An 18,495-nucleotide genomic window follows, 5' to 3' on the forward strand; every position below is an offset into this window, starting at 1 on the left:
TGTGCCGCAGCATCTCCTGGGGCCTGCACACCTGCGCCGGAGCACCTCCTGGGGCCTGCGCACCTGTGCCGCAGCACCTCCTGGGGCCTGCACGCCTGCGCCCGAGCACCTCCTGAGGCCCGCACACCTGCGCCCGAGCACCTCCTGAGGCCTGCACACCTGCGCCGGTGCACCTCCTGGGGCCTGCACACCTGCGCCGGAGCACCTCCTGAGGCCTGCGCGCCTGCACCGGAGCAGCCCTCCTCCAGGGCTCCTGTGCCTCTCCCCGCCAACCCCACCCACCCTGGAAGCTCAGGTCTTGACCCCAGTAGGAGCTCGGGCCTCACCTCAGCACCCGGGGCAAAGGAGCTAACGAGGTACTGGGGGAGAGAACGCTGTGTATCCAGGCACTGGGCCCCAGGCCCTCCAGGACTGAGCCGCCGGGCAGAACGAGGGCACATTCCTAGACCTGCAGCGGCAGAGGAAGAGCCAAGAAGGGCTACAGAAGGAGGGAGGAACTAGCCGGCCTGTGCAAGCTCCGCGTGCTGGTGCTGCTAACTGCTGAGGGTGGCCACTCATCGCTGTTTCCTTGCCACATGGCAAGGAGTCCAAAAGTGCAGCGCGTACCAGACTGCTAGCCTCAATCCCCCCTCTTCAACCCCCCCCCCCCACCCCCGTGCAGGAGCAGCTCCGCTACTAGTGGCCCCTTAAAGCACCGCCACCCACCCTAATGGCCTTGCTACTCCTTTACAGGTGGGGAGAGGCACCTTCGCTCCCCCAATGCCGGCAGGTGCCTGATCCCCAGCAAGTTCAAAGCAATTCGTCTCGCCGTCAGCCCTCAGACTTGCCGCTTCTCACATATTCCCACCTTGATTACCTGTGTCCCAAGCTAGGAACCCAGGTACCACCCTGGGTTCTCTTCCTTCATCATATCCAGTCAGAGTCTTCTCCCTGGTGACCGCGCACAGGGTGCAAGGACCTCCGCCTCCCTCCACCAGACATGCCCCAGTCAGCCTGTCTGGACCCTTCGCTTGGACTCTCAAGGGCACCTCCAGTCCCGCCCCAGCCCCCAGGCCGTTCTCCCATATGTAGACTCTTTAAATAAGCTTTATGTCCTAATTCTATATAAGTAACACCTGCTTATTGTAGGAAATTTGGAAACTCCAGAAAAGTACAATGCAGAACATTTAAAAATACCGTGTGACCACACTTAGAGCTTTTCTGCATTTTATTCAATTCCTTTTTTTTTTTTTTTTTTTCCTTTTTTTCTTTTATTTTAGGATGGTTTCTAGGGGTTGAGGGATAGAGAGTCTTGCATTTTATTCTTGTAAAACGCATTCATGGTTTATGTATAGGGTTTGTATCCGGCTTTTCTCACCTAACATCTTGTGAGAATTAGATCACCTAAAGATTTTTAAGCCTCATTTTAATGGTCGCATAATAATTAAAATCTCAATTATAATTTACTTAACTCCCCACTTTAGGAATCGTTGTGTTGGTTCAAGTTTCTCACAAGGATGAGATGATCTGCAACTTTTATTATTCCCTTAGTTTCCTAGAAGTGACCATTAGTTGATATAAGGGTATCAACAGTTTAAGGCTTCTGTTTTTTGATATATGACAACTTACCTTGCCAGCAATGTGAGGAATGCCCCTCTTCCTGCGTTTATGACAGCAGAAAGTATTATTACTATTATTCCTTTCCAAAAAATTTTCCTAATTTGGGAGCCGAGATATATTTTAATTTTTATTTCCTTGGTTGAGGATAGAATGAAAAAAAGTATGTATGGATGTATATAGTGTGTATATTTGTGCTATTTCTTTGTGATTCCCACTCATTTCCTTTGCCCATTTTCCTAATGGAATCTTACTAGTTTCATCACACTGTGAGCTTTATGATTAAGAGATAGTACTGATTCATCTATATTTTTTTGAAGATTTTATCCATTTATTTATTTTAGAGATAGAAAAAGAGAACAAGCAGGAGGAGGGAGAGGGACAAGCGGACTCTGTGCTGAGCATGGAGCCCGACGTGGGGTTCAGTCTCATGACCCTGAGATCATGAGGAGCTGAAATCAAGAGTTGGACGCCTAACCCCCTGAGCCATCCAGTGACGCCTCCTGTGGTTTTGAGAGATTTTTTTTCCTAGTTGGCTATTTGTCTTTTAATTTAATTTAATTTTTTATTTAATTTTTTATTTAATTTTTTTCCCCCTGTAGTGTTTTTAGGTATGGGTAGCCCAATAGTATCAACTTAAACTCCACTCAATCTGTAGTTTATTTATTGGTACATGATAGGCGATACTTTTAATAGTAATTTTTTCCTGCACTGTTTAATGATTTCTCATGTTTCTTTCATCATATTTAAAGCCCTCATATATGTTCTGTGCTATTTAACTTGCTTAAATAACACACGATCATATACACCCACACTTAGACGCTCAGTAGCCCCCCATTGCCTGCAGTAATCACTACTCACCTAGCCAATCATCAGAACCACCACTTGGTGATTTTTAAACAATCCTAGACCTTTCCTACTAGAGACATTAATTCAGTAGGTCTGGGAGAGGAATGTCAGAATCCATGTTTTTAAAATTTCCTAGATGATTTTGAAGAACAGCCAAGGTTCTGGAAAAAAGTGGCCCCTAGAATAAGCTCTAACCTTCTTAGTGGCATCTTTATTTTCTCCACTTCTGTCCCTCCCCAGCTTCATCTCTACTTGCTTTCTATTCTCAAGCCATAGTGAACCTGGAACTCAGCTCTGTTTTCCTCCTGTGCCTCCACCTGGACATCTCCCCACACCCCGCCCTCTGCTCTCAGACTGAAGCCCGATCGCCTCTCCAGACTCTCTGGGTGGCCCACGTGAGTGGCACCATTTATTAATAAACGCCTCTCAGGGCACCTGCGTGGTGCGGTGCGTTAAGCATTGGACGCTTGGTTTCAGCTCAGGGTGTGAGACAGACCCTGGGGCTCTCTCCCCCTCTCTCTGCCCCTCCCGATCATGCGCTCTCTCTCTCTCTCTCTAAGATAAACAAATCTTTAAAAATAAAAATAAGCGTCTCTCTGCTGTGTTCTCACCCACTAGAGACTGTGGACCGCTTTGCGTCCCCACGTCTGGCAAAGTCCCCGGCGCTTGCCGGCCGCGCGGAGGCCCCCCGGGAAGGCTAGCTGCTGTCAGGTGTCCCGTACTGAGGGGAAGGCGGTCTCCGGGGCACAGAGTCCGAGTGGTTCTGCCCCACAGTGTGTCTCGGGCCTTGCCCGGGGCTGGTCCCGAGCAGCCGCCCCCAGGATCCGGGGCCCAGGAGCTGGCTGAGCCAGGGGACAGTCAGGAAGAGGAGCAGAAGGAAAGAGGAAAACCCCAAACCAAAACAAAGCCCCGAACCCAAGGAGCTTTGTGGCAGTCGGGGAACTGCCATTTCAAAGGTGAAAGTGTCATTTTACAGCCTCCAGCTCTGCGGGCCGCGAAGCGCGGGTTGGCTGGAAAGGCTAATTTGGGCGTGTTCCCTCCCGTAGAAGTGCTGAGCCCTCTCCTGGGGAAACAGAAACTCACCCGTGCAGGCAGCTAGCTTCAGCGCCAACAGCTGGGCCGGGGTGCACGGAGAGGAGGAAGGCCTTCCTCGTTAGAGAGCAAGCCGACGTGCCCCCCACCCCCGGCACCCCCGGCACCCCCGGCACGATGCGGGCCCGAAGGTTGCCCCTGGACGTTCGGATTCTCTACTGCGCGGGGCCGGCCCACGAGCCCTTTGTGCAGGTACGAGGTTCCCTGGGAGCCGGGGGAGGGGGGGGGCCCCCCGCCGCTGGCCCCGAAGGGTGGGCTGCCCGGCCCGCCGAGCAGGTATTCCGTTTGCTTGGGAGATGGATGTGATGCGGTCCAGCCTTCTCTTCGGGGTGAGAAAGGGTCCATCTTCTGGTTTTCATCATTCCACAGCCCTGTGCGCACCTGTGTTGAATGTAGAGCTCACTAAAAACGTGCGCTTTGCTTGACACACTCAGGATGCTGCACTTGTGATTCTTTGACAAGGTTTTATATGAATCTCCCATGAGAAGATAGTAAAATGTATTAGTTCATTTTCTTACCTGGCTCACGCGGTGGCAGGTAGTATATGTACCATGTTGGAAATTGAGTGGTCGGTTTACCTGGCAGCTTTTACTAGATGTAAATGTGTTTTTCTCTATAATGCGAAAGTCGCTGATACTACCATCCGGGCAGTTTGCTGAATTAGTCACGGTATCATTCAGTTTCAAATCATTTAGCGATTTATCCAGGTGTCAGGAGGGACGAAAAATAGATTTTTAAGTTGAAATTGACTTGGGTTGTTCATAAGCACAGTTACCATGAAACATATGCAAAATCATGTTTCTCAGTTTTGAAGGAAGGGTTATTTCGATAGTTTGAGTCATACATGAAGAATTGTGCCCTAATTGTAATTTAGACTAAAGCTTTGTGTTTCTTTGTATTGTTGCTTCTGGTGCAACCATTTTTTCATTTCTATCGGGGTTTGTTGCTACGTGCCCTGCCGTAGCCTTGAGAGAAGACATCAGGAGTCTTGATTAAAAAAACTATCCTTATCCTCCCAATATATCCCCATGTATAGAAGTCTTACAGAATAATTGCTGATTAATCCCTTAGCAATTCAAATTATTCTCAAACGAGAATAATTTAGGGCTTTTCAAGGGTATGAGTCACCTGTGGAGTTATGCATAATAATTCACACTCAGCACCAGCAGCAGGAGTAAAAGTGGAAAACCTGTGACTTTAATTTGTACATATTAAGTGCCTCAGTCGTACTGTGTTAAATTCCTCATTTGTTCAGAAATTGTAGAGGAAATCAGCCCTTTTTTCCCAAGGTCGTGGTTCAGTTTACGTCCTACTGCTAAAACTCCACCTGTTACAGGCAATAGTGTACTCAAGGTCGCTTTTAGTAAGTGAAGGAAAAGCAAATATAATCAGGTTTTGGGGGGCTTGTCTTCTCCATTTCAGATCATCACCGTCGAGGAGGCAAAGCGCAGAAAGAGCACCTGCAGTTACTATGAAGATGACGACGAGGTGGCCCTGCCGATCCTGCAGCCCCACAGCGCACTCCTGGAGAACATGCATATCGAGCAGGTGGGTTCTCCCCCGGGGGATGTGGGATAGGGGTTTTCCAGGCCTTGAAAAAGCTTATCCCATCCATTGACTGCACGGACTCTTCTCACAGAGGGTGGAGGAAGAGCTGGGTTTTATTTTTTTTAATTTATTTTTTATTTTTAAAATATTTTATTTATTCATGAGAGACACAGAGAGAGGCAGAGACACAGGCAAAGAGAGAAGCAGACTCCCTGCAGGGAGCCCAATGTGGGACTCGATCCCAGGACCCCAGGATCACACCCTGAGCCAAAGGTGGACGCTCAACCGCTGAGCCACCCAGGGCCCCCAAGAGCCAGGTTTTAAAGGAAGACCAGCAGCCTAACCAACACCAGTGTCCTTTCTCCTCTTCTTAGAGGTTACATTAGCATTCCTCGTCACCTTCTTGGGAGTTTGGGGACTTGGCCAGAAACTATCTCCATTTCTTAAATCTGAATGGAAAGCTGTTCTTGTCTTCTGCACAATTTTTCACTTGTCCTACCATAGTCCTCCTAACGCATATTCCTAACAGTTAAAAAAAAGGATCCAGATTTATCCTTGAAATGATTACAGAGTTCCAATGGTTTTAACTTATTGGACTCAATAAAAGTTATACTTCTCTTTTATACACTTTACTCACTTTATGAAAACTACCAACCACCAGGAGTAATTTTTCCTTTATTTGTGATTTCCTTTCTTTATATTTTCTGAAAATCTGTTATTTTAATTTTATGAAATACTATGATGTGTTGTATTTAAACTTTAGTAAGGAATCTCTTGCATTTCTCCCACTAGTCAACTTAGAAACCTGAATTTCAGAGACCTTAACAAGTTCAACTCCCTCAATTTGCGGATGAGTCTCTGAAGGCCCAGGAAAGCCAAGAGACTTGACCAAGCAGTTACAGAAATGTGGTACATGCTGATATCAGAACTGGTCTTAACCATTCTGAAGACTTCATAGCTTCCTTTGTTAATATTTTTGAAGAGCTATGCATTAATGGTGTTTATGGCAGCCAAGTGTAAGCTAAATGTTAATGTAGGTGAGAGATTCAGGCAAGATGAAGACAAACTACCTTTGACTACTAGCATAAAACCCCTGTGTTTTCGTGTTCTCACTTCTGTGGGAAGCTGCAGTTGTCAATACTGAGCTTATTGAGCATTTAGAATGAACAACTGAAGAACCATGGACTCTTTGGTGAAGGTCAGGTTGAAATGTAAAAGGGAGAGCATGTGTCTAATTCATATCAAGCTACGTGCTGGATCTTCAGATGTATAGTTGCATAGTGACCCCTCGTTCAAGTCCCTGAGCGGGAATGTATGCTCTGGGTTGGCATCCCTGCCAAAGCAGCACCGTCAGGCAGCGGTTTTTCCCTTCTCTTTCTTGGTTTATCGTTAGAAATATTTGCCAGAGTAAAGGGGAGCAGCATGTGAGTAAGAGTGATTTTGAGGTTGAGCCTCCGGTACTTGTTTTGTGCTATAAGCTTATGACATTTGTGGGCGAACTGTATATTTACATCTCCATCTTTGGATTTGCAGCTGGCCCGACGCCTTCCAGCAAGGGTACAAGGATATCCGTGGAGACTCGCATATAGCACATTAGAGCATGGGACCAGTTTGAAAACTCTCTATCGGAAGTCAGCGTCGCTAGACAGTCCTGTCCTGTTGGTCATCAAAGATATGGATAATCAGGTGAGGCTTGTTCCTCTCACAGAAAACACTTTTTGATGAAGATTTTCAAACTTATATACTAGTAGAGAGACTAGTATAAGAACTCTCCATTATCCAGATTTTACAATTCGCAGGATTTTGCCACATACGCTTCATCAGTCTTTGTTGGTTTTTCCTTGCTGAAGTATTTGGAAGGAAATCCCAGTGTACTTTATATTATTTCACCCCTACATACTTTGGAATGCATCTCTAGAAGAAAATGGAGCGTATTTCCAAATACAGTCACATATAGGAATTTTTTTCCTGTGCTCACCATACGATAGGAAGCAATAGTGATATCCTACAACCTAAAGCTGGAAAAGTTGGACAAAAGTCAAGTCTGGATTGGGAGATAGTTCAGAAAGAAGTTCCAGGGCCACACCAGAACTCTTCCTAGGTAGCTGAAGTCGTGCCCACAAACCTTGCCTGCATGGTTGGTCAGATGGAGAGCCAGTCAGGGCTGTGGTGTGGTATTGTACCCCAACCACCCAGTTGCTAAGAAATAGCAAGTAATGCTCTATACCACTGCTCATAGTTGGTCTTGGAGGCAGTGGTGAATTCTAGATATGACCCCCACGTACTCTTACTAGTACTTCTGTCAGTCAGCTCGGGGTGTGAGTGAAATCTGTGCAGGTTTCTTTCATATACTACCCAGTCAGGCTTTTGCTCCACAAAAGGAAGACATCTTTCATGTCTGCTCTTTTTCATTTCAGTTTGGTCTGTGTTACTATCAAGAAGAAATTCCTTTACATTTTTAAGATGTTGATGTCATTCTTTTCTCTTTCTGGCATTGAAGCAGGTTCTGTTGTTCAGTAGCCTTTCATTTACTCATATGTTCAGAAAATGTATGAGTGCCTGTTATATGTGGGGCACTATTAAGCATTGAGGAGCTTGCTGTGAAGCTATATCATTGTGGTCATTTTAGGGAAATAGATCTTTGTTATCATAATTTGTCTTGGGAGAAATTAGCAGAGAAATGTGCTACTGAAGCCACTGTCTTTCTCAACTGTGATCTTTCCTGGGACTTTATTGCTGTATTTTTATAGATAAAGAATTATGGGGAGTAGTTTAACTATTATCATTATTTCTATTATTATTTCTTGATTGATGACATTATTTAATCATGATCCAAGTGGATACGGTCAAGTTAAAAATTAAATAATAATAACGAAGGTTTAAAACGAATTACTTAGAGATTTAATGGAATCTTTGAGAAGTTGGATGTTATGTTTTAGATGAGGTATGGGTAGATGGTTTTAGACCACACACAAACCCACACCATAAGTATAGTTTAGTTATACTAATTTACCAAAAGCTATCAAGCTTGCTGGGGAATGTGTTGGCAGCACAGAACAGGGAGGCAGCACAATTTCACCAGGCTTCCCGTCAGCAGGTATGTAAATGAGGCCTATCCTGGAAGTCTATACTATTTGTGAGGAGGTGTAGTCTTACTGAATCTGGTACCCTGGAGGCATTTGTGTTGTTTGAAAACACCTGGATACTAACTCTGCTCTCCACACCCTACTTACCCCCAAGGCAAGAATGTGGCTTTGCTGTGTTTGAGAACATGATAGAACAACACCTGTAAATTTATCTGGGAATATATTATATAAAATCATAGTATAAAAGAATTATGTATACAGAATGGCAGCAGTAAGGAGCTCTGGGGAATTAGTCATCAGTGAAACAACCATAACTGGTTGAAATTATAAAAACAACAGTCACTTAAAGTCTCTAGAAATTGTCCTAAGGGCATAGAGCAAGTGAAAAAACATTTATTTAAGAAAATCTAATAAATCTCAGGAGTAACAGTGAGATTCTGTGGCACCTGAAGCACAACCTGCTTCCTTCCCTCCAACCCCCAGTTGAGACTAACAAGTTCTGCACTAGACATGTGTGGACAAGAAGATGAGGCTCCCACTCCCCCTCAGTTTCCATGCAAGGGCTGTGATATACCCTCGATGGGCAAGTCCCCAGAACTCCTTATCGCCTACCCAAGCTCTGTGTTTCAGAGGCTAAATCCCAAGCCAGTATGGTTTAGAGGTAGGGGATCATTTCCTTCTACCCAGCCTCTATTCATAGGGGAGACGCTCTACCTTAGGAAAAGTAGAATAAGGGAGTATCTAAAGCCCTTGCCATAGCTCTTAGGGCAGAAGTTCCATGCCAGGTGAGGCAGGACCAGACCAGTGGCTATTTCCCCTGCCCGCCACTCTCCTCATGAAATAAAAGTGTTCCTCTGAGGGAAGCAGGCCACTGTCCAGCCTCCCAGCTCTACAGCAGAGCCCCTGGCTCCCAGCTCTAGGAGAAGAGGTAGATGACAGGATCTAGAGCTCTTCTAACCTCCTCTCCTGGACACACCAGTATTAGAACTGTAGAATAGTTCTCTGAAAAAGACCTGAAGACTAACAGAACAGATCTTCTATAACACAGGACAAAAAAAAAAAAAAAAAGACAAAGCCACATCAAGATGAGTAGGAAAGGCAAAAAAGTCTTGTCTTGACAGGACTCCACCCCACCCCCCCGGCGACCCACAAGAGGAAGAGAGATCACAGAACGTGCAGCTCCTCTCTGAGAAGTGAAGAGTTCAAATCCCACATTAGTCATGCCAGCCCATGGGACCTGTACCAGAAAGGCAAGCCACCAAACAACTATCTTTGAAAACCTGAGGCTAATTTCTGGAAACCATGAGGGCTGTAGGAAGGGGAAATTCCACTGTTGAAGGGCTCACACACAGACTCACTTGCCCTGAGTTTCAATATGCGGGCAGTAGCTTGAGAAGCCCCTGGGCTGCATGTGAGGGAGATTTGTTGACTAGTTTTAGAGAGTATACCAGAGGGGCAGGGGGGCTGATAGAGATCTGTCTGGGAATAGAGACACTGGAGGGTGCCCTTTTTTTTTTTTTTAATACTACTTCCTTGCTAGCCTGGTGCTAGTGGGTGCCATTTTTGGTGCTCTCAGTTTCCCTAGCTAGTGCCGCAAGCTCACTCCATGTTCCCTTGTGGTCCCACCACACCAGGCCAACCTAGTACTTGTCCAACTTGGCCTTTACGCTGCCAGACCACGCACTCAGGCTGGCACAGCTCTGTGGTCATCCACTTGTCCATTGTGGCTCCCATCAGATCCCTTGCATATGCTCCCCCGGCCTGTACTTATCTACCACAACCCCTGTCCTGCCAGACACAGTGGGTGAACTTGCCCTGGCCTAGCCCCTGTCCATGGAAGGGTTTGTCCCAGCCTTTGCCCCACCAGATGTGACAGGCAGCCTGGCTCTGGCCACTTTCAGACCCGGCAGTACTTATAAAACCAAGTATGAAGTTAAAAGATAAAAGAAGTAAAGTTAATTGAATCTATCATAATTAGTTAAGAGACATATGAAATAAAAAGCTATAAATTGTGACATCAAAAATATAAAAACCGAAGGGATAAAAATGTAAGGTTTGGAATATGTTCAGCTTACAATAGACTGATATATATATGAATGATGCTTTATGTTAACCTCAGGGTAGCCACAAAGTAAAAACTCAGAATAAATACACAAAAGAAAATGAAAAAGGGAATCTGAACACTAAAGAATGCCGTCAAACAACAAGGGAAGAGAGGAGGGGAAGATGTATTACAACAACCAGAAAACCATTAACAAAATGGCAATAAGTACATACCTATTAATAATCACTTTAAATGTAAATGGACTAAACTGTCCAATCAAAAAAAATATAGAGTGGCCAAGAGGATTTGAAAAAAAAGTCCCACATGTATCTGCCTAATAAAGACTCACTTCAAAAGCAGGGACACATACAAACTGAAAGTAAAGGGATGAAGAAATATATTTCATGCAAATGAAAATGAAACAAAACAAAACTGGCATAGCTTGACTCAAACAAAATAAAGATTGTTATAAAGACATAAAAAGGCATTACATATGATAAAAGGGTCAATCCAACAAAATGATATAACAATTATAAACACAAATCCACCCAGCATAGGAGCCCCAAAATATATAAAGCAAATATTAACTGACCTAAATGGAGAAATTGATAGTAATAGAATAATAGTAGATGACTTTAACACTCTGTCATATCAATGGATAGATCATCCGACAGAGAATCAATAAGGAAACATTGACCTTAAATGACACATTAGACCAGATGGACTTAATAGACAGAAACAGAATATTCTATCCAAAAGCAGTAAAATATACATTCTACTCAAGTGTACACAGAACACTTTCCAGGAAAGATCACATGTTAGGCCACAAAACAAGTCTCAGTAAATTTAGTAAGACTAAAATTGTATTAAGCATCTTCTCTATCCACAGTGGTATGAAGCTAGAAATCAGCCATTGAACTACCAATAGGTCATTGAAAAAAATCAAGAAAGAATTTTTAAAAGCACATAGAGACAAATGTTAATAGAAGTACAGCATACTAGAATCTATGGGGTGCAGCAAAAGCAGTTCTAAAAGAGAAGTGCATAACAGTATCGGCCTGTCTGAAGAAACAAGAAAAATCTCAACAATCTGACTTGATACCTAAAGAAACTAGAGAAAAAAAAGAACAAACAAGCCCAAAGTTAGTAGAAGGAATGAAATACTAAAGACTAGACAGGAAATAAATGAAATAGAAATTTTTTTTAAAATAGAAAAGATCATTGAAACTAAGATCTGACTCTGGAAAGATGAAACATTTCACAAACATTTAGCTAGATTCACCAGAAAGAAAGAGGGCCCAATTAAAATCAGAAATGAAAGAGAAGTTAACAAATGATACCAAAGAAATACAAAGATCGTAAGAGACTACTATGAACAGTTGTATGCAAGAAATTGAACAACCTAGAAAAAATGGACAAATTCCTGGAAACATATAATCTTCTAAGACTGCATCATGAAGAAATAGAAAATATAAACAGATTGATATTAGTAAGGAGACTGAATCAGTAATCAAAAACTTCCCAACAAACCAAAGGCCAGGACAAGATGGCTGCACTGGTGAATTTTATCAAACATTCAAAGAAGATTTAATACCTATCATTCTCAAATTCTATCAAAAGATTAAAGAGGATGGAACACTTCCAAACTCATTTAATGAGGCCAGCATTACCCTGATAATCCAACAACAGACAAAGAGAAAAAAGAAAATTACAGGCCAGTATCATTAATGAACATAGTTGTAAAAATCCTCAAAATAATAGCAAACCAAATTCAACATACATTAAAAGAATCATACACCATGATCAAACGGGGTTTATTACAGGGATGCAAGAGGGGTTCAACATCTGCCAATCAATCAACGTTATTGCCACATTAACAAAGTGAAGATTAAAAATCATAATGAGGATCCCTGGGTGGCACAGCAGTTTGGCGCCTGCCTTTGGCCCAGGGCGCGATCCTGGAGACCCAGGATCGAATCCCACGTCAGGATCCCGGTGCATGGAGCCTGCTTCTCCCTCTGCCTATGTCTGCCTCTCTTTCTCTCTCTGTGTGACTATCATAAAAAAAAAAAATTCATAATGAATCATCTCAAAAAATGGAGAAAAAAATCTAAAAATAGAAAAAAAAAACCCCAAAAGCAAAAACTCAGACACAAAGAACAGAGTGATGGTTAAAGGGAAGGGGAGGTAGGGCGTGTGCAAGGTCGGCAGAAGGAGTCAAATGTATGGTTGATGGGGGGTAACTAGACTTCTGGAGATGATCACTTTGTAATGAATACAGATGTCAGATTGTAATATTGTACCTCTGAAACATGTATCAATTGTATCTCAACAAATAGTTTTTAAAACTCTTATAAATATCTAGAAAAAACAAAAAACAAAAAAACAAAACAAAACAAAAGACATAGAACTCTGAAGCTACCCTGAAGGAACTGGCTTTATTTCGAAGAGTATGGAGAAGTTCAAGCCAAAGGGTACTCTAGAAACTGACGAAAGTTTGGTGAGAAACAATTAAGAGGAGGCTGGTAACTGCATGAAGACAACAAGCTAAACTGAGGACCATCTAGTTTACCAGAGAGGACCAGGAAAAGAGACCACTAAGGAAGCCTTCCTGGAGTTAGGGTAAACTTCATAAACTGGCCCAATTTCAGTCAATTAGACTGCAGTAATTTATACCACAAGGCATTGTGGAAAATAGAGCAATCATCAGGCAATTGTGATAGATTTATACTAACTTAATTCCAGTGAGGCACAGAAATGTTACTTTAATATTGCTCAATTACATTTTCCCATTTTTTTGCAGTGATATTGTCATACATATTACATTGATATATATTAAAAACCCAATAATAAATTGTGCATTAAGGAGGGCACTTAATAGAATGAGCATTGGGTGTTTTATGCAACTGGTGAATCACTAAATCTTATTTCTGAAACTAGTAACACACTATATGTTAATCAAATTGAATTTAAATACATTTTTAAAATAAAAAGATTACTACTTTATGTAATTTTTGTCTACTAAAGAAGCCGAGAGGAGAGAGGAGAGCAAATATACATTTATAGGTTTTGTCATATTAACCTTTTTACTACTACTATTTGTCTTAACTTTTTTTCCCTGTGGATTCTTTTGTTCTGTTAATGGCAAATATATTACATTTGTAATGGTAGAGACTCAACAATTTCACTATATATGTATCATAAAATTTCTTTCTAAATAAATTAATAGAAAAGAGAAAGTGGACTTTTTAAATATAACCACAATGTTCTGTATATAACAAAATTAACAATAATTCCTTATTATCATCCAACCCCTAATACTTAAATAGATTTCTGATTGCTAAGATTTTCACTAAGAAAGAATGTATTTAGAATCCTGAGAGGGTGAGAGAGTAAGGTGGCTTTTCCTATTCATTGATCAGAAAAGAACCCACTTTTCTCCACTTATGGCCATTGCTCCACCTATGGCCATTGCCCTTCTTGTCGTATTTTAAGCACATGCTTTTAAAAGTGGATGCCTGTCTCAGTTGTATTTTAGTTCTTTTATGGAAAGATCACCAGAAGAAGGAAAATGGATTGTTGCTACAGTTTTGTTTTTGTTTGTCCTTAGCAGCTCTAGAGAAAGGTTTAGTAGCAGGAAGTATTAAGAACATTCGTTAAAAAGAGTTTCTAGACTTCTACTACCTAATTTTTAGTATTTCAGGTTGCCAGGAACTAAGTGTATTGGTGAAGAAGATTCCACAATGATTATAATCCAATTAAAATAATTTTCAAAAGTTATAAGACATTTTTCAGATAATCTCCATTTAAAGCGATGTTTCTCCATTGGGTTTTGAAGGAGGTACACCAGAATCACTTAGGGATGTTTTCAAGATATATATGTTCACTCTTGCCAGCTCTTACCCTTGCAGGCACACTGATCAGGATCTGAGCAGAGAGAGGAAGCTAAGACAGTGAGGAAAAAATAGATCATTGGTTCAAATACACCTAAGTCACCCTTAAAGCCCATATAGTATTAAGGGATTCTTATTTTCTTCTTAAAGGCCATTTCAAGCTAAAGAGATTGGATCAGTCATGTTAAGGATACAGTTTTATTTATTTATTTTTAAAGGTTTTATTTATTCATGAGAGATGCAGAGAGGCGCAGAAACACAGGCAGAGGGAGAGGCAGGCTCCTCGCAGGGAGCCGGATGCGGGACTCGATCCCGGACCCTGGTACCACGCCCTGAGCCAAAGGCAGAAGCCCAACCGCTGAGCCCCCCCCCTCCCCGGGTGTCCCAGGATACAGTTTTAATAAGCATATTGAGAACTCATTTTTACAAATTGAAAGACAAAAATTTATTTTCTCTGGGGAAATGTCTGGCCATGAATCCACTTATAAAACACATAAGACACATGATTTTGTTCTTGTAACCACTTACTTCCGTGTGCATCTTGTTTTTTAATGTTCCCAGTATGTCATCTGTATTCACTAAAGGAAATTTGACTCCATAGTGGATTTCGGAATGTTTTAAAATTGGAACAATTGCTGGCCTTTGACAAATAAGTTCTCGAAGCCACTTGAGTTCCAGTTAGAAATAGAGATATTTTATTTATCTGTTTGTTGGTAGTCTTTTCAGTGTGAGAGCTCTAATTTAGTAATGGTCTTTGCTGAAAGAGGGTTAATGATACCTCCAAACAGAATTGTGTTAGAATATTTCGGAAAGCCGTTCTTTGGGAGGATTGGTTTGAAAGAAGATAATGTTTCTGTTTTCTTTTGACAGATTTTTGGAGCATATGCAACTCATCCTTTCAAGTTCAGTGACCACTATTATGGCACAGGAGAAACTTTTCTATACACATTTAGCCCCAATTTCAAGGTACTTAAATGGGAGAAATACCCAACTTCCCACTGTTGCAGTGTCAGGGGTATGGGTGGGGTTGGAGGTGGGGATTGTCTTTGGAGCAGCAGCTGTCCCATAACCTTATCTGGTCTTGCTCTCGCCTGCGTCAACCCATTATGGCTACAACATGCACACTGCTTTTAGGGTCCCTCCTTGGGCCTTGGGAACCACTCTTGTGCATGTTCTGGGGTCAAGGAAGGGAGGATAGCAGGTCAGAGCCAACATGTGCTCGAGAGGTCTTTCCTACTTCATAACCCCTTTGAAGATCTCATCCTGGAATAGGAAAGGTCTGGCAATCAGGAGCTTCCTCAGCCAATGGGTAGTTTCTTTCCACACAGAGGTACTACCCTAATAAGTCCCTCTTCGCTGATTCTCCAGATTGAAATGTCTGTTTTCTTTCTTGTGTTCCTACCCTAAGGTCTTCAAGTGGAGTGGAGAAAACTCATACTTTATCAATGGAGACATAAGCTCTTTGGAACTTGGTGGTGGAGGGTAAGGTTTTTGTCATTACTAATTTACTGCCTGACCTGTGAGAGTCTGTTTGGACCCAGGTAACCAAAACATTGTCGGGTGATTTTAGCTGGGCCATGTGCTTAATTAGGACAATGGCATAATACATGACCCTAAGAGTCAAAGATAAAATGATTTATTTATGTGTCTAAGTGAGAGACTACTATCATTATTTTTTGGGAAAGATGGGTCATTTAAATGGAATAAAGGAAATGTATGCTTTGTATTCTAAGAAGTTGAGGTTTTTGTCTGTCAGTAGCATAAGGGAAAGAAGATGGGGCAAGGGAGGGCAAAAAGGGTGCCAGGTGAGATTGAAGTGTTTTCACCTTTTTGTATTTGTGATCTTTCCAGGGGACGATTTGGCTTATGGCTAGATGCTGATTTATACCATGGACGGAGCAACTCTTGCAGCACTTTCAATAATGATATCCTTTCCAAAAAGGAAGACTTCATAGTTCAGGACCTCGAGGTATGGACATTCGAGTGAAACCCACTCAGACTGCCTTAAAAATACCACATTAAAAAGATTGGGTTCCATCAGCCCTCCTAAAGCTGGCTGGAAGACACACCCCGGGCCCTGACTGCCTCATCCCACCATACTGCTTTCTTTCTGCCATCGTCTCAGAGCATGGCCACACCGCAGAGGGATTCTGAAAGGGACATGTGGAGGGCAGACAACGAAGACAGAGAGTTGAAGTCCGGATTGTTGAAAGACTTTATACTCCCATTTCCTTCAAATCCATGCAGTGAGGAATCAGAATATTTATAGATGTATGAGTTGAATGCAATTTTTATTTTTGGTAACTGTGAAAAAAAACGATACTGTGGAAATATATACATGCCTTGTGTGTTTATCAACATAATTTTCATTACCAAAATGTACAGCATACTATTGTTTGCCATGGAAAAGCTTAGTCTCATTTAGAAAGATTGAAAGTGCTCAGCACTTAAAGGGAATATATGATTTTTTTTAATTGTCTTATTTATTATTTCTAGTGTATTGTCCAAAATGTGTTGGCAGTTTTTTCTTTTCATGTGTCAAATCTTGAAATAAAGAAATGTATACATTTTGTGCTATGTTTTGGCAGCAAACCTATTTGATTTATATAGTTTTATATAGAATTTTTTTTTGCCCTGATTATTTAGGGTGATAGGTCTTAAGAGCATATATATATATATACACACATATATGCAATATTCTGAAATTTTAAAAGCGCATTATCAATGTTTATTGATTTGACTATTGTAGGCCAGCTTTCTATTTAGTTATTCAGGAGGTACATTTTTACTTACTCTGAACATAATTTGTGAAGAAGCAGCCATTTCTCACAGTCATGAGTTGATCCTTACAGAAATGGATACCTTTCTGAATCTAGACTTGGAACAAACCCTGCTTTTGAAAGGAAAATGTTTTGTTTCTCATAAAATCATGTGAGTTAATAACAGAAACTTTAGTTTCATATTGTTTTGTGCATACTTTCCCCCAACTTCTTAAATTAATGAACAGGTCTCTTTTAAAAGAGACTGGATATTTTAATTTCTGCATATTTTATGTCAAATGAAAAATGTCAAATTAGCCCGACTGTCTTGGTTTCTGGACTCTTGAGAAAAGGCAATGCAAACAAGTGCTTTCGTACCAAAATTGGGATAAAAAAGTAAAACCTATTTTTAACACCAACCCATTTTCGTATCATAAAATATTCCTTGTTAAAATGACAGTAAAGCCTTGTTCAAAATCAAACGATACTACTGATCGCCAAACTTTTATGAAAGCCAAAGACTGCCGAAGGAGAAAGTTTTCAAATAATAGCCAAAGCTGAGAAGTGGTCTGTCATAAATTACATCCCCAGTGACCTTTGGAGGGAAAAATCAATAATAAGTAGTATTTATATACCTGCATTTAAAAAATGAAAGTCTTTAGAATGTTAGCCCGAAGCTGCCAGAGTATTTCCTTTAGATTATTCTGTTATTTTCGAACCATCTACGAAAGAGAACAAATTGCCAAGTGGCCTCCTGTCAAATCAGCAGTTATTTTACTCTACTCACATTCCATGCAAGTTGAAATGAATTCTGTGGAATCTTAAATGTGTAGCCTGGGTGTGCTTTCAGGCAAGCTCTCCTATTGAGAACTCTTGATTAACAACAACATATTGACAGCTTAACCTTAATCTGCTCGTTAAATGATGTATTGGTGTGAGATACCGGGACTGTCTCATGATGATCAAGTTTACCATTTATGCCATCTGCAACCATATGCTGTTAACGAACAAAATGGTCACTCCGCATATATAGTTCACTCCTACCTAGTTTAGTCCATGATACTATACTTGTGAGAGCATATCCAGATGCTGTGTTCTCTATTTAAAACAGTATTGTCCAATCAGAAATGTGTGGCCCTTCATTTATGGATATTGAGTATATGTAATGCAGTGCTAGCCCAATATTTTCAATAAAGGAATTTATGCATCCGGTGTGATTTTCTTTCCCGAGGATTCATTCTACAGGAATTTATTTGATGCTAGAGGTTCTCCTTGTGTGAGAAGATGATGAAATATCCAACATTAAACAAGGTCCAGTGTTTGTGTTTTTATTGGTGCCTTGGAAAGTCCCTTTTTGTTCCCAGTAGCCACCCTCTTATTCTCTCATTGGTTCTGGAAAACTCCAATAAGTTATTAGAGGCAACTCTCCGCTCTGCCTACCAGTTTCTCTGTTCTTAATCCTTCTAGCTGTTCTTTGAATAGTGACCTACTCATTTTAACATCTCTCGACCTACTTCCTAATATCCATGAGGGATCTTACACTCTCGTCAGTTGTTTGTTTGTTTGTTTGATCTCAGGCATCCTATGTTCTAGGCCCTAAAGATGAAGACCGCAAACTGTCTTCCTTG

At 41.6% G+C, this 18,495-nt stretch overlaps 1 protein-coding gene across 7 annotated transcripts in view; it reads left to right on the top strand.

Moving 5' to 3' along the window:
• NCOA7 (nuclear receptor coactivator 7) overlaps positions 1 to 18,079 on the top strand; it is a 154,479-nt gene extending 136,400 nt beyond the window's left edge. For 6 of the 7 annotated variants that reach the window (XM_072833062.1, XM_072833082.1, XM_072833056.1 and 3 more), the window contains 5 exons: positions 4,960 to 5,085; positions 6,619 to 6,771; positions 14,979 to 15,074; positions 15,517 to 15,590; positions 15,960 to 18,079. In XM_072833062.1, the coding sequence (XP_072689163.1) occupies positions 4,960 to 5,085; positions 6,619 to 6,771; positions 14,979 to 15,074; positions 15,517 to 15,590; positions 15,960 to 16,095 (585 nt within the window). In that variant the 3' untranslated portion in view covers positions 16,096 to 18,079. Of the gene's footprint in view, positions 1 to 3,592; positions 3,730 to 4,959; positions 5,086 to 6,618; positions 6,772 to 14,978; positions 15,075 to 15,516; positions 15,591 to 15,959 lie in introns of those variants that run through there. The other variant, XM_072833108.1, reaches the window with a different exon arrangement.
• The last annotated feature ends 416 nt before the right edge of the window (positions 18,080 to 18,495 follow it).

This window comes from Canis lupus, chromosome 1 (genome assembly GCF_048164855.1).
Source record: "Canis lupus baileyi chromosome 1, mCanLup2.hap1, whole genome shotgun sequence".
Taxonomy (NCBI): domain Eukaryota; kingdom Metazoa; phylum Chordata; class Mammalia; order Carnivora; family Canidae; genus Canis; species Canis lupus.